The sequence below is a fragment of the Cyprinus carpio genome, chromosome A5, assembly GCF_018340385.1.
Source record: "Cyprinus carpio isolate SPL01 chromosome A5, ASM1834038v1, whole genome shotgun sequence".
NCBI classification, from domain to species: Eukaryota; Metazoa; Chordata; class Actinopteri; order Cypriniformes; family Cyprinidae; genus Cyprinus; species Cyprinus carpio.
Window position 1 is genome coordinate 21206833 of NC_056576.1, and position 16222 is coordinate 21223054.

Genomic DNA, 16222 nt, shown 5'->3' on the forward strand with positions numbered 1-16222 from the left:
AGCTGGACTCCAGGGCAAGCAGATGTCATGACGTGTGTGGAAATCCTGGGTCGGGTGTCATCTAAAGGCTCGAAAGAGGATATGGCATTGTGAGTGAATGTGTGAAGTTGTATGTGTGTATAGTTGGATATTTCAAGTCTGAGGATTGTGAATGGACTCACTCTCTTTATTTGAATGAATGTGCAAGTTCTTTTTGTTTATGAACAGGTTTTCATTTATATTTTTGAATCTTTTAATGAAATCATCTTAATTAAGATGGACATGTTGGTGTTTGAGGTACTGGACAGACTAAAAATGACTGAGAGGAAGTCTGTATTGCCTCCATGTGCCTTTTTGCAGGCCTGCACATGTGTGAGATTTGAGGTGTCTGGATGTGGGTTCATAAATATGGATATATGCATGTGGATTGAAGGGGTGTATGTGGAGTGAAGGGTGTTCTGGGGTTTCCATGCTCCTGTCATGCTTGTGTTCCACCTCAAGGGACCACCACCCCCCAGCACCCACATTACAAGACACAAATCAGTCATTGCCCATCTGCACCACACAGACAATGAGTCAACACTCTCTCAGACACACACGTGCAATAATTTAATACAAACACACAACCATTCTCTTATTAAGATAATGAGATTAACAGATGCCTTATGATTATTTTAGGAATAGGAATAATTGTGTAATATTATTAAAATGCATGCACTTTAGGATCTTCTGATTTTGATTAATCATTGGTTCTTGATACATGGAACAAAACCAACAATGATAATAGAGCAACATTTCCATCGAAAATAATCAGAAATGATCAGTTTCTTAACACAAATTTACTATTTCATTGAATTTCTCATTATTTTTATTAAAATAATGGCATTATCACTCACTATTCCTAAAACCACCTGTCATCTGATTATAAACACTAAAACAGAGAAAAATATAAAATAAAAGAGAAACAGAAAAAATTTTTTTTTTTTTTTATTTTTTTTATGATTTTTCTTTTTTCATATTTTATAAGTGGAGTAAAGTGACACACTCCTTTAAAGGGATAGTTCACCCATGAATTAAAATTCTATCACCATTTACTCAGCCTAATGTCAGTCTAAACCTGTATGGCTTTTTTTCTGCTATAAACACAAGAGAAGATATTTTTAAAAATGCTGGTAACCAAACATCGTTGGTGACCACTGACTTCCATTGCATGGACAAAAAACACTGAGGCATTTCTCAAAATATCTTCTTTCATGTTCAACAGAAAAAAGAAAGACATACAGTTTGGAACAACATGAGTAAATTATTAATTTACTTTTTCTGGTGGCAGGGGGTTGTCTCTTTAAGAAACAACAATTGTCTTTAAGAAAACAGCTGGAATCTGTAAACTGTAACAGTAAAAAAAAATCTTCATTTTCTGAAGAAAGTGTTTCCTATTTTGTTGACTTATTTACTGTCTTCTCGTAAACACCTCTGAATTAAGGTTCTCTCTTTGGATAAGTGCTTCCCTTTCTCTCATTTGTGCAGATGTCAGTGGTCTCAAAGGCCTAAATCCTGCTAACGTTACCAGCCTTTAACCCAATCCATGCTTCACCTCCTTTTAACTCAAACTTAAAGGTGCTGTATGTAAGATTTTGACTCTACTAAAGCATAGAAAAACTTAGAATAATATGTTTGCACATATTTAAGAAGCATGCTAAGTTGACATACTTGTTTATCTGAAAAACAATGCTACAGTCAGTTATTCTCATTTGAAAATGTGCGTTGGGGCCCGGAATGTCGGTCTCTGTTTTTGTTTGTGAAACCCGCCCACTGCCAGTTTACCCGAATTGTATTTCGGCACCCCGGGTTGCCAGTTGGCCGAAAACACAGCATATTTCATTTCATTCATCTCAAGTGCGCTCGTTCCTGTTTGTGTTGTCAATCTGGCAACCTGCAGTGAGTCAAATCGGAGGAGGAGGGGCCAGAAAAAAACCCTCTCCATTATTTTGAAATAGAAATGCAATACCTAGTTCAACCACTCGGTGTCAATCGTACATACAGCACCTTTAAAGCTTTTATTTAAGGATTAAAAAATCTTGCATGCCATAGTCACAACTGTTTCTGTATTAGTTACTTTTATAGCTGCACATTATGTGGATAGGATAAGTGAACCGGAGATTTTCTTGTTGACTACTGGACGTTTATTATAAAGAGTTTTTGCTCATGGACAGCAGCTTAAGGTTAAAGTCTACATTTAATTAAGGCCATCATTAAACTAAAGACCTTCTTTATAATGAAAACTTTTGATGTATCAGGTGCAAAACATCATTGGCAGTTGGCACACTGTATTGATATTGATATCAAACTTGCATGCTTGTTGTTTTCCTCATCTGGTCATCCGCACTTTCCCCCACATGACAACAAGGTTTATCTCCACCAAAAGCTCTGATACAACACAGTGTGTGGCATAAAATGGCTTTTTGTCCCCAGCATCAACTTCATCAAGCATAGAATCATATAAGCAGAATAAATAGAATAAAGTGATTTTGTTTGCTTACAGTGTCAGGGCATGTTTCTTGACCGACTGTCTCCACACACTTTCTTCATTTACATGTATATGTGGCCTTTGAGACATTATATATGGTGCCTTTTAAAAGACATTATAAGTGATGCATTGTGATTATTATGGCTTAATGAAAGGGTTCTGAGGCACGCGTCACTCATTACCATAACAACAACAGAGCTCTATCGAGCGTGACCGACCACAAACACACACACGTCACAATGCTCTACTCTTTAATATATAGATAGATAGATAGATAGATAGATAGATAGATAGGTTATATATCGATAGAGAGAGAGAGAGAGAGAGAGCGAGAGAGAGAGAAAGAGAATTATTTCAATAATATTTCTATATTTTCTATTAATCTAGTGTTCCTGTAGCTCAAGTGGTAGAGCATTGCGTTAACAAGCGCAAGGTTGGGGGTTCGATCCCTGGGAACACATGATAGGTAAAAATTGATAGCCTGAATGCACTGTAAGTCGCTTTGGATAAAAGCGTCTGCTAAATGCATTAATTTAATTTAATCTCGAAGGACTAATACCGTGGGAAAATAATAAACAGGCCTATATGTAAGAAAATATAGGTACGTTATTAAAAAACATAAATAAAAAGTAAGTGGAATGGCTGCAGCCGGCTGCAACAGATGCCGGTGGGGAGAGTTCGGGCGGTTTGTGGCGGACAAGTGACCATGTGCCGCCTGTTAACATACAGCTGTTGGAGCTGACCCACACAAAAGCGTCATCATGATATTTCCCCACCCAACCTCCGGAGCAGCCTGAGCGTCTCTGCATAGGCTACTGCACAACAAAAGACACACACACACACACACACACACACACACACACACACACACACACACACATGTGCCTGCAGACACAAAGAACATTGCAAATAAAAACGTATGGCCTCCCCTTGCCCGCACGCGCCAGAGCGACCACACAGTCCAAGGTTGAGCGTAAGTGTTTAGGGGACAGAGGAAATAATTAAAAACAGAAACATGCACTCTATACCACTCAGGAACCTTAAAAAGTGAAAACATAAACATGAAAATATCTTTTTTTATTGAATAATAAAAACATAATAATTTAATAAAATATAAATATTATAATGGTTATTTTATTGTTAATATAAGAATTGAATATATGTCAATGTCAAAACATTTGTCTAAATCTTTGCAGAGATTTAAACGGTCCTGTGTTTTATTTTCAATCAAACTTCACAAAGGCTACTTCCTTTATTTAGGATCATACATAACCTAACTGTACAATTACAAAATCGTGCTCGCATTCTGAAGGATGCATGAGCATAAGGTAAAATAGCTCAGGTGATGTAAAGGAACAATTTAAGTAGCATACCTATTTGGTTTATTTTTTATTTTTTTGGTATTTTTTTTGTTTCTTATCGGGAATATTTTACATGGTGTTTGTATTTTACTTAAGCTCAGGTGATGTAAAGGAACAATTTAAGTATCATTAATGATCAACCTCATGTCGTTCCAAACCCGTAAGACCTCCGTTCATCTTCGGAACACAGTATAAGATATTTTCGATTTGAGTCCGAGAGCGTTCTGTCCCTCCATTGAGACTTGTATTGTCGGTATACTTGTCACACGTCCAGAAAAGGTAATAAAACATCTTCAAAGTAGTCCATGACATCAGAGGGGTCCGTTAAATTTTTTTGAAGCATTCGAAAATACATTTTGGGTCCAAGAATATCAAAAACTACTACTTTATTCAGCATTGACTTCTCTCCGGGTCTGTTCTGAGCGCGTTCACACTCACATTCCGGTTCGCGAACGAATCACTCGATGTAACCGGATCTTCTTGAACCAGTTCCCCAAATCTATCGAAACGGTTCGCGAATAAGTTTTGAAACGGTTCGCTTGTTCATGGCTGATAAGCCATTAATCCACCAATACTTTGACTTAAGCTGTTCCACTTTTTTCCCCCCCCCCCCCCCCCCCCCCCACCCCCCCCCAACATGGGCTGACACTGCCCTCTGAGTTCAACATAAACCAAAAAATACGCACCAATATCCCGGAGTAATTCATTTACTCAAACACGTACACTAGACTGACCGAGGCCAAATAAACGAACGAAACATTGACTCGTTCTCGAGTCAAGAACGAAACGTTTCTGTTTCGGACGCGTCCGCTTCGAGAAACCGCATCGAGGAGCTGATGATACTTACTGCGCATGGTGGATTCAGACTGACACACAGCGCGTCTGAAACTGGTTCTTTTGGTGATTGATTCTGAAAACCGATTCTGTGCTAATGTTATGAGCGCGGGTAAACCGAAGGCTTCAATCAAGGGCAATCATCGCCAATGAAGTCATTACGTCGAGCGCAAAAGAACTGGTGAACCGTTTTTTCGGCAACCGGGTTTATTGAATCAAAACTGTCCGAAAGAACCGGTTCGCGGAGAAGAACAGAACTTCCCATCATACCCGGTGATCCGAAAACCGATGCAACGGTTCTTGACTCGAGAACGAGTCAAATGTTCGTTCGTTATCTGGCTCGGTTCAGTCAGTGTACTGTTTGAGTAAATGAATTACTCCGGGATATTGATTTATTTTAACTCAGAGGGAGTGTCAGCCATGATTTAAAAAAGTTAACAGCTTAAGTCATTGGTGGATTAATGCTTATTGTTGACGCGAACCGTTTCAAACGAATTCAGTTCGATTTGGTGAACTGGTTCAAGAAGATCCGGTTACATCGAGTGATTCGTTCGCGAACCGGATGTGAGGTGAACGCGCTCATAACAGACCCGGGAGAGAGAAGTCAATGCTGAAATAAAGTCGTAGGTTTTTGATATTTTGGGACCAAAATGTATTTTCGATGCTTCAAAAATTCTAACGGACCCTCTGATGTCACAGGGACTACTTTGAAGATGTATTTATTACCCTTTTGGACGTGGACAGTATACCGTACATACATTTCTCAATGGAAGGGACTGAAAGCTCTCGGAGCTAAATCTAAATATCTTAAACTGTGTTCCGAAGATGAACGGAGGTCTTACGGGTTTGGAAAGACATGAGGGGTGAGTCATTAATGACATAATTTTAATATTTGGGTGGAACTAACCCTGTTTATTTTTTATTTCTAGCAACCATATTGTACCTGCTGGGAATATTTTCCATAGAGTTTGAAGACGACTTAAGTTTAAGTGAATTTATTTATGGAGTATGAATGACGAACTAATTTTGGTGTTTATTATTATTTTAAAACATTTTTTTTTAATATCTCACAAAATAAAGGAAGCTTCATCAAGGTTTTCATACTTGAGAACTCCTGTGCCCATCTGCTCTGTATCACTGTGATTAAAATTCCCTGGTTTGATACAGACAGCAGTGTGGCTAACTTCAGCATTAACTCCATCAACACCACTGCCACATGCAGCAGATCGATTTAATCAGGCCAAAATTATGCCATATGCCCCCCTCTGACGTCACGTGCAGGGGGGCGAGACATATATAACCGCGTCCGTTCCTCGAGACATCAATGAAGACAAACCGCACTCGCTGAAGAACGATGAGGACGAGTGAACGTTTCCTCTGAAGACACGGTGGACTTTAATGGACCTGCCGAGGATTTCGTACCAGGACATCTAGCTGACATCTCCAAATACCTTGAAGCTCCAGAAGTAACGGATGAAGATACCTGTGTGTTCTTGTAATAAAGTTTTGGATTAACTGAGCGAGATGGCGCATCTGTCTTTGTACTGCCTGTTGTGTGTGTCGCTTTTGCAGTTGGTAAGGAGCAAGTTCAAGGCTTATACTTTACTCATATTTTCTCTTTAATAACAAAAACAAATTTATTTGTAGATAGCTATATATATAATATATATATCTAGCTTATATATATAATATATATACTATATATATATCATATATATATATATATATATGTCTCCTGTGTAGTGTATTGTTTATTATTTCCAAAGGATTAAGAAATCACGTGCGGTTTCTCTGTTCTTGAACAGGTGGCTTCATCGGGTGTATTTGAGTTGAAAGTTGTCTCGTTCAGCACGACACGCCGCTTCTGCAGGAGGACGCGAGACTGCAGCATCTTTTTCAGGATTTGTCTCAAACATTCAGAAGACGTCATCTCCGCTGAACCTCCGTGCACCTTCGGAACCGGTCAGACAAATGTCCTGCGAGCGGACCAGAGCTCTATAGCCAACAGCGCAGCCATCCGGGTGCCTTTCCACTTCAAGTGGCCGGTAAAGTTCATTACACACTAGATGAAGTTCAGCTAACAGCTCCATTTAGTAAGCTGATCTGAGTAAATGACTAATAAGACAACCATTTTTGCATTAGGCTACTGCTTATTTATTCAGATTCCGATTAATTTTAACTAAACACTTAACCATATGAAATACCATAAACAGTGAAAGTCAATGGAAGACAATAGAGAATGTTCAAAAATTATTTAAAGTTTTTAACATCTGAAATAATATCATTTTCTTTTCAGGGGACATTTTCTCTTATTATTGAGGCATGGAATGCAGAGTCTCCTAAAGAGCATCATGACTACACAGGTGGGCTACACAGTCTGATGGAAGGCAAAGTCACAGACATAAGAGATTTATTTTTTTTATTAATTTATTCAATTACTACTTTAAGCTTAAAATTTTCTATCATTTTCCACAACAGAGAATCAGAACAACCTGATCAGTCGTTTAGCAACACGAAGACGATTGACGATTGGAGAAGACTGGTCTCAGGATGTTCATTTTGGGGATCAGAGCGAGCTCCGTTACTCGTATCATGTTTTCTGTGATGAATTTTACTTCGGCGAGGCATGTTCGGATTACTGCCGTCCCCGTGATGACACACTGGGACACTACACCTGCGATGAGAATGGGAACAGGGAATGCCAGGAGGGATGGCAGGGAGACTATTGCTCTGAGCGTGAGTACCACCTATTTACCACCTGTATGTCTGGGACTCTGAAAAGAAGCACTCCCACTCCCTCTCCTGATCACTCTGTATTTATGTGTGATTGTGGTTTGTGTGTGTTGGAACCTTAGCAGCAGCAACACATCCCCTTATCTCTCAAATCTTTGTGTACATGTGTGTCTGATGGAAGCTGAGCTGCTCACTAGAGCTTCTACACTTCTTTTGTTCAGCCGAACAAAGAAACCCAACAGATACATACTAGAGGGTCGTTCTGTGTGTGTGTGTGCACGCTTGCCACAGCTCAAAATACAAAAGAGTGCATTACCTCTGTCAGCTCACCAGCTGCTGGCCCCAACACTTAACACACCCATTCATCTGCCCTCTCCGGGGGGCGTGGTGTGTGTGTGGTGTGCGTAACCCCCTCTCTGTCTCCTCCCACAGCCATCTGCTCTTCTGACTGCAGTGAGCGGCACGGTTACTGCGAGTCACCTGGTGAGTGTAAGTGTCGTCTGGGATGGCAGGGGCCATCCTGCAGCGAGTGTGTGCATTACCCAGGATGCCTGCATGGGACCTGCTCGCAGCCATGGCAGTGTGTGTGTAAGGAGGGCTGGGGAGGCCTCTTCTGTAACCAGGACCTCAACTATTGCACCAACCACAAACCCTGTGCTAATGGCGCCACCTGCACCAACACCGGGCAGGGCAGCTACACTTGCACCTGCCGACCAGGATATGGGGGCACAAACTGTGAGCTGGAGATTAATGAGTGTGACTGCAACCCCTGCAAGAATGGCGGCAGTTGCAACGTAAGTTTATGCTCAAATGATAATAATAAAACATTATTAAACAGACATGAGTTAAAAGCATATATATGATAGTAATAATAACAATATTTATATATAAATCAATTTAGATTATTTGAAATGCAGCACACACACACACACACACACACACACACACACACACACACACACACACACACACACACATACTCATATATATCACACACACACACACACACACACACATACTCTACATTGTAATATTTATATATATATATATCTATATATATATATATATACATGTATCATACATATATATTATTTATATATACTGATATATATATATATGACGAATATACAAATGTATATTTTTCAATTTAACAATTCGAATCCCACTTCCATAAGGCTACAAGTCACAGGGTAACACATTTGGATAATGCCGACCAATGTTCTATGTTGGCTGGCTGCAAATAACTTGACCCTCCCTCAAACACTGCAGCTTGTTCATGTCGAGAAGACGCTGTACGCGGTAGACCAGTCACAACAGAATGGGCCATCTGACCAATCAGAGCAGAGTAGGCTCACAGAAAGGTGGGGTTTAGAGAGACCGAACTAATTGTTTGAGAATCATTGGAAAATGAGGTGATATTAAATGCATATTTTGAGAAAACGAAAGGATTTTTTGACCTTGCATGTAAACCTCTTGCAGGAGACTCCCAAAATAATATTAGGAATGTTAAAAATGGCACAGTAGGGGGATTTTAAATGCATTTAAAAAAAAAAAAAAAAAAAAAAAAAAAATGAAAAAATTTAATAAATATGGGTAATTTTTTTTTTTTCAATTTATAGGTCATGATTTAGGTTAAGTAAATATGCTCAGATGTGCTTTATGTGCACAGTGGCTTTTGAAGATCAAAAATGGTTTGAGCCCTGAATTATGTTTACACCTTGCCAATATGTATATTCTCTTCTCCTGCAGGATTTGGAGAACGATTACTCCTGTACATGTCCTCAGGGATTCTATGGGAAGAACTGTGAGATCATTGCGATGACTTGTGCGGATGACCCCTGCTTTAATGGAGGTACATGTGAGGAAAAATTCACTGGTGGCTATGTCTGCCGCTGCCCCCCAGCCTTTACTGGATCCAACTGTGAGAAGAGACTGGACCGCTGCAGCCACAAACCTTGTGCCAATGGTAAGTGTCTGTGCTGACTGAGGACAATGCATCAACAAAATTAATTTTACTTAAAGGGGTAGTTCACCCTAAGGTAAAAATTCTGTCATTTACTAACCCTCATGTTGGGTTTCATTCTTTTGTGGAACAAAAAGGAATGATCATGGTGTTCATACAATGAAATGGGTTGACAACCACAGCCTCTTAAGCTCCAAATAATAATAATAATAATAATAATTAAAGCTGCGCTTATGGCCCATGCACAGAGTCTTCTATAGTCATACAAGGAAGGTTTATGTGAGGAAATATCTGCAATTTAAGTTCACTAAAAAATCTTGCTTGACAGCTGTGGTCACCGTTCATTTTGATTCTATGAAAAGAGCAGTTTAAACTTTCCACTAAGTTGTTTCAGTTCTAAACATTTTTACGCAACCAAACACATACACATGTGCTTCTATTACAGTATCTGTTACAGTTCCTCTCTACTATACCTACTCATATGTAACCTCTTCTTCCTTCGGGTTGTAGGCGGTGAGTGTGTGGATCTGGGCGCTAGTGCTCTGTGCCGCTGTCGCCCTGGTTTCACTGGCTCTCGCTGTGAGACGAACATCGATGACTGTGCCCGCTATCCGTGTCAAAATGCCGGAACCTGCCAAGATGGCATTAACGACTACACCTGCACCTGTACGCTTGGTTTCACCGGTAAAAACTGCAGCCTACGAGCAGATGCTTGTCTCACAAACACATGCCTCCACGGAGGAACGTGCTACACACACTTCTCTGGGCCAGTGTGTCAGTGTGTGCCTGGGTTCATGGGTCCAAACTGTGAGTTTCCTGTGCAGGGAAGTATGGAGCTGATGGCCCCCCAGATTGGTCAGACCTCACCTTCAGCAGTGGCGGTGTCATGTGTGTTAGGTGTGCTGGCCTTGTTTTTGGGAGTGTGTGTGGGACTGGTGGTGATCAGGAGGAGAAGGCATAGACTGCGCAGACAGCAGCTGTGTGAGTCTGTGTTTAATGATTTGGAGACGGTGAATAACTTGGACAGGCAGCACTATCCCTATGACAGAGACTTCAGTCAGGTGAAACCCTGCAACACTGAAGGCAGAATCTCTTTGGCGGCTTCTCACACGCTGCCTGCTGGGCAGGACTTCCTGTGGAGTGCTGGAGGAGGACTTAGATAAGGCAACACACACTTGTACACTCATACTCTCGGTGTAGACACAAATGTAGATAAGTGAGCATATATATACACAGACACACAAACTCACATGCAGGGATAAGAATTTGGATGTAGCACTTGCTTTTGTCTTAATTATTATGAATGAATGAATAATGCTTAAATGGATGAATTAAAGGTGTAATGACTGAATAAGGCATTGGAGCTTTGCCATCTGTATAGGTGGGAGACTCTGTAAACCAAAAACCAAAAGAAAGAAATAAGCACATCATTGTGTGCTGGACTTTGTGAGTCTGTGTTTCCATATGAAGACAGACACAACTCCTAAAAGCTGAAACAGACTTAGGTTGCAGAACTCTATATGCAGAGAACTGATATCTTTATACAAAGATAAAGAAGTGAAAATAACTCTATACAAAGAGAACTAAGTAAGGAAATACCTCTATTGAAAGAGAATTAGGTAAATTAAACTTAAGAGCATAAGGATTAGGTCAAACTCTGGGCTCTGTATAAGACTTTTCTCTTATAAGGATAAGAATATCACCTTTGATTGTTTGCCAGGATATTGCCCGCAACAGGTGTTTTAATAAAAAAATAAAAAAATAAAATTGTGTAGAGAAAGGAAGCAAGCAACAGTCTGACCCAGATATGATTAAACTATGTTCTTCAGACCAAATGGTAAGATTTTGCTCCAGTTTTGTATTGCGTATTAAGCAGTGTGTTTTCTTCCTCGACTGGTATGGGGAAATGTATCATTGGTTCTTATGTTAAATTACATAGAATCAATTTTCTTCAATGGGGTTTATGTCTAATGAATGTTTATTTCTTTTGCCAGATGTTTCCTATTAATTTACTCCTAGATTTATTTACTATGTACTATTTTGCATTTTTGTACTTTTGCTTTCAATCATTGTCTTGTCTTTGTAAAAAAAAATATGATTTATGTTAATTTATTTTGTATGTGTTTGTTACTTTAATGAGAGAAATAAATTATTTGAGAAACACTTTCTTTCAACTCTGTTCTTTTACAGTGTTTGATTAATAGCACACCATTTAGTTTGGCATTAACATTTTGTCTCTTAAGTCATTTTAATGTATCTTATAACAATTAAAATAGCAGAATGGATTAATAATAATAATAAAAAAAAAATTCTATCCACGATCATCTGACTTTCCTCCAATCAAGTTGAGTGCGTGCCACACAGCGTTCAGCTTTATTTGTCCGCGCGCCCCTCCAAGTGCTCATTTTCAGACAAGCACGGGCACATGAAACATGGCTAAAGAGATACATACCGGTTATTCCCCGGACTTAGACAACGCTCCAGAAGAGCACGGGATCAACTTAAATAAGCGGCAATCACGCGTTACGGTAAAATACAACCGCAAACAGCTTCAGAAAAGGTTGGACGTAGAGCGATGGATCGATGAAGGGTTGGACAAGCTGTACGAGGGCAAGGTGAGTGTCCTCGCGCATCCCCACAGGTGCAGCTGGTGCAGAGTTTACACTAGAATCTACAGGTTGATTACGATTTTTTTTTATTATTTATTTATTTATTTATGGTGAAATGAGCGATAGTGCCCTGTCGATGCATTTTTTTCTCTTTAAAGAACTCATGTTGTTACCAGGTGTGTTCATTTCTAAATCGATGAATATAGTTAACTTTACAAACTAAAGTTATCTTGTTTTGTCTAAAAGTGGATCAGTCTTTGTTTTAAAAATGTCTGTAGAGACAATAAGTATCTAAAGAATAAGAGTGATACTTGAATGCATGAGAAATAAGTACATAAAATACAGACATTTTACACCACTCAAACGAAAATAAAGGTTGATAACCTCATGTCTTTTTTAAAGTCTGTATTTGCTCCTTTAAGTGCAGTGAGGGGAGAGATTGTTCTGCAAGTCTCACATTTATAAACAACAACCGTTGTTAATGTAAGTGTGTGATGGATGCTGTGACATTAATATGTGTGACAGAACCTTATTAGTTGTGGGATAATATTAGGTAAGTTTGGCTGCCCATAAAAGGTGAGGAGGACCAGGCCTCTGGAGGTACTGGGGGAAGTTCAGCTTTCTCTCCCTCTTTTACAGAGTGAGTCACTTGGTTCTATTGCTACCTTACATGGGCACCTCCTGAGAAACAGTCGACGGCAGCAACAAACAGGATCTTTTAACACAAGCTGTGTGTGTAGTGAGACGCTATCCCACAGTAAGAGACGGGAGAGATGTCTCTCGGGAGTTGTGTTATGTGATCTGTTATCTGGATTTCCTCCTCCGCTTGTGTAGAAGAAATTTTCCCACTGAGATTATGGAATATTGAGAAGATTTTTTGAGATACTGAAACTGTGGGCTGCTGAAAGGTTGAGGAACAACAAGATATAACAGGCAGTGTTATGAACTGGAATACATAGATACATGAATACATACCTGTGTGGTGGTGCCATATTGTCCTGTACGCTGTAATTTGGGAGCTTCATGTCTTACAGTGGACTGTGTGGTTATTTATAATGTCACATTTACAGTTATATATTATTAGCTTAGTCTTTTCAGCAAAATGTATTCAATTCTCATAGCTGCTGCGTAATAATTTTTGTTGTTTTGTTTGTGTTTATTTTGGAGGACATGCCAGAGGAAGTAAATATTGATGATTTGTTGGATCTTCCGAGTGATGAAGAGCGAACACACAAACTACAGGTGCCATAATCCTCCTCTTTTCACATCCTGTATTTAGGTCTTGCCATATTTACACTTACATTTATGCATTAAACTAATGCTTTTATTCAAAGTGACTTACAAAAGAGTGACAAAAGCTATTTGTCAAATAGCCAACAATATTTGTAATATACAGTGTTAGGTTTATTAGACAAGAAGATGCAGAAAATAAATAGAAGCATTTTTTCCCCACTGCACTGGGAAAATCTAATTTCATTTTTTTTTCCAGATTTGTTTGCTCTTTTTTTTTTTTTAAGTTTGTATCTCCCATGAAATAACATGCAGAAGATAGGACCATTGACCTTGAGGTCAGCAACCTGATATTTTACTTGTAGATGAAGAGGGTGAGTGGATGCCAGTGCTTTTATAGCACGTCCCTTGACCTGAGTGTTTGCAGGGACCCCCTTTTTCTCAGAAATGAGGCCCACTCGCTATGGACTCTCCCCCAGCCTCTCATTTATCTGAATATCAGTACAGAACCATTCAAGGCTTTATGTTTTCTACTGTGTGCACATTAGAGTTGTAAATAATATTAGTAATATTCACTTTTTAGGCTAATTTAATGGAATTTGGATAAAGCTATTTAAAATGACAATCAAAGAATGAATTTGTTTTCGTTTGTTTTCCAGGTTCTTCTGCAAACCTGCACTAGTAGGACTGAGGTACATTTTTCAATTCCTCCATCCATAAATCCTTTTCTTTTTCGTCACTTCTATTTCCTAACGTTTTTGTTGTTGTTTTTTCAAACTTTGTCTATTCATCCTTAGTACCTCTCTAAAGACCTCTCTTGTTTTCTCATTCCTTTGTTACTCTACCTCTTCATCCCTCTTTCCCACTCAATCTCTCTCTCTCTCTCTGAGGAACGCTGCAGTGGCTGACACTCCTTTCCACGCATTTCTCACAATGATCACAATAAATGAATGATTTTGTTCTCTTCTTTCCCCATGCCCCTATTTCTCTCAGTTAGTACAAAGCTATTCTTTCATTGGGGCTCTTTAACAATGTTCACTCTCATTCTTTTGATTAGTGTGTGTACATGACTGTTACTGTGGGTGTATGCACAGAAGATTGTGTGTCTCTGGGTAAACTTGTGTTGAAGTGCTGACACATCATGGAGAATCAGTAGAGAGGAACGTGGCACTTACCTTTCACACATAAATAGACAGAACAGAACACTGACATCTGAAAAACGTAATCGGTTTTCACATTTGAGACATACCAGGGCACAATTTTCACCATTTTCAATTTGATTAAGAACATGTTTTTGCTTAAACTAACGTGAGATGTGGCCAGAGAATTGTTTTTTAAAAGCTTAACTTATTTTAACAGTTTTATTTTAACTTTTAGAATGCTGTGTCATTCCAAGATGCTGCAAAAGACACGAGACACGTGCACAGTGATCAAACACGTCCATCTAGCTTGTTTGCGTAGAAAAACAATGGAAAAGTTGCACAGTGGAATGGAAAAATGCATTCTTTGGGAAGGGCCCCTAACAGTGTAAACAAAAAACTGCTGACTGGTACACATACACATACAGTCTGCAGAAGATATTTAAGAGCTTTACTTAGTTAATTCTGAACAACCAGTAGATAAAAGTCAAGATCATTTCTGTTGTAGATTTTTCAGCATATTTTTTTTGTTGTGTTTTAAGGGGAGACACTGCAGACAAAAAGAGATACCCAGAATTCTTTCTGTAAAAACATTTGACTCTAATATGTCAAAATAAATTAAACAAGAATTTTGAAACTTCATCCAGTGTTTCGATTTTTTTACTAGAAATGTATGCAAAAAAGTGCATATTTCATTAAATAATGCCTCATTTGCATATTTAAATATAACATTTTAGAAAACTTGTAATACAAAAAATGTTTGCAGTTATCAATATAATCAATCAACTTGGTAAGTAAGGTGATAACTATTAGTTAATTTTTTTTACCCTATTCACCTGCAGTTTCTCGCCTTTAAACATTAAATCTACTATATAACTATATTATTTTGCACCAACCAGTTTGTGTAGTGATGTGTGTGTGTGTGTGTGTGTGTGTTCAGGCTTTTATTGCCGAGCTGTTGCAGAAGCTGCGTGGTCTCCATAAACAGGAAGAGTTGCAGAATGAGGGAATTGAGCATCCCTGTCTCCATGCTTACCCCCATCACCATGGCAACATCCATCATCACAGAGGCAGCCATCAACATCCAACACATCAGACATTGTGATTGCAGTTTGGATAATAACACATACTCAGGACACGCATACAATGTATCCAACTGGTTTAGCAGCTCAGTAACTGTGAGGTGTTTGTTTGCCAACTCATTAATGTGGTATATTAGCAGGTTTCTTGGTTGCTTGTTGACCGGGTTATGATTGATTAGTGAAACTAGCAGTATGTAATTTACATTTAAAGCTTAATCTGGTGATATTGGTTGTTTTCAGGATTCTTTGTCTCCACAAATTCACAATAATATACTAAAACATGTTAACAAGGGAAACAATTTAACAAGGAGAACAATATCAGCAGTCATTATATCTATGGACATATTATTAAGGTTAATAATGTTTATGAATTGGTAGATTACATGCAATAAATGTTTAATAAAAGTGACAATTATTTTGAATTTGTGTGTAGTGTTAATGGAAGGTGAAGGTGAGAGTGATGTTGAGCTGGGGTGTGCTTTAACATATCGTCCACCAGAGGGAGCAGTAATACAGTTTTATTTAGTGTTTTATTTTAGCAATTTAATGAAGACTCTGTTAATATAAATGTAAACGATTTTGAGACTTTTAAAGCTTTGATTTTTAAGATTTTAAGGCCCCCCTGGAAGTTTGCTGAGACCCTCTAATGGGCACTATCTACTGGTTTAGTAGATTCATTCTAGTCAAATGGATGTGCTTGACCACTGAATTCAATGATGAACTGCCTTTAACTGAAAAATGAGTGTTTACTATTGTCATTTTGCA

General features: G+C 38.7%; 1 protein-coding gene across 1 annotated transcript; it reads left to right on the plus strand.

Moving 5' to 3' along the window:
- The first annotated feature begins 5998 nt into the window (after positions 1-5998).
- LOC109055036 (delta-like protein B) lies at positions 5999-16043 on the plus strand. Its single transcript, XM_042756404.1, has 10 exons — positions 5999-6276; positions 6507-6746; positions 6998-7064; positions 7180-7437; positions 7867-8228; positions 9184-9400; positions 9908-12012; positions 13174-13248; positions 13896-13928; positions 15316-16043. The coding sequence occupies exons 1-7, from the start codon at positions 6226-6228 to the stop codon at positions 10558-10560; spliced, it is 1848 nt and encodes a 615-aa protein (XP_042612338.1). The 5' UTR covers positions 5999-6225; the 3' UTR covers positions 10561-12012; positions 13174-13248; positions 13896-13928; positions 15316-16043.
- The last annotated feature ends 179 nt before the right edge of the window (positions 16044-16222 follow it).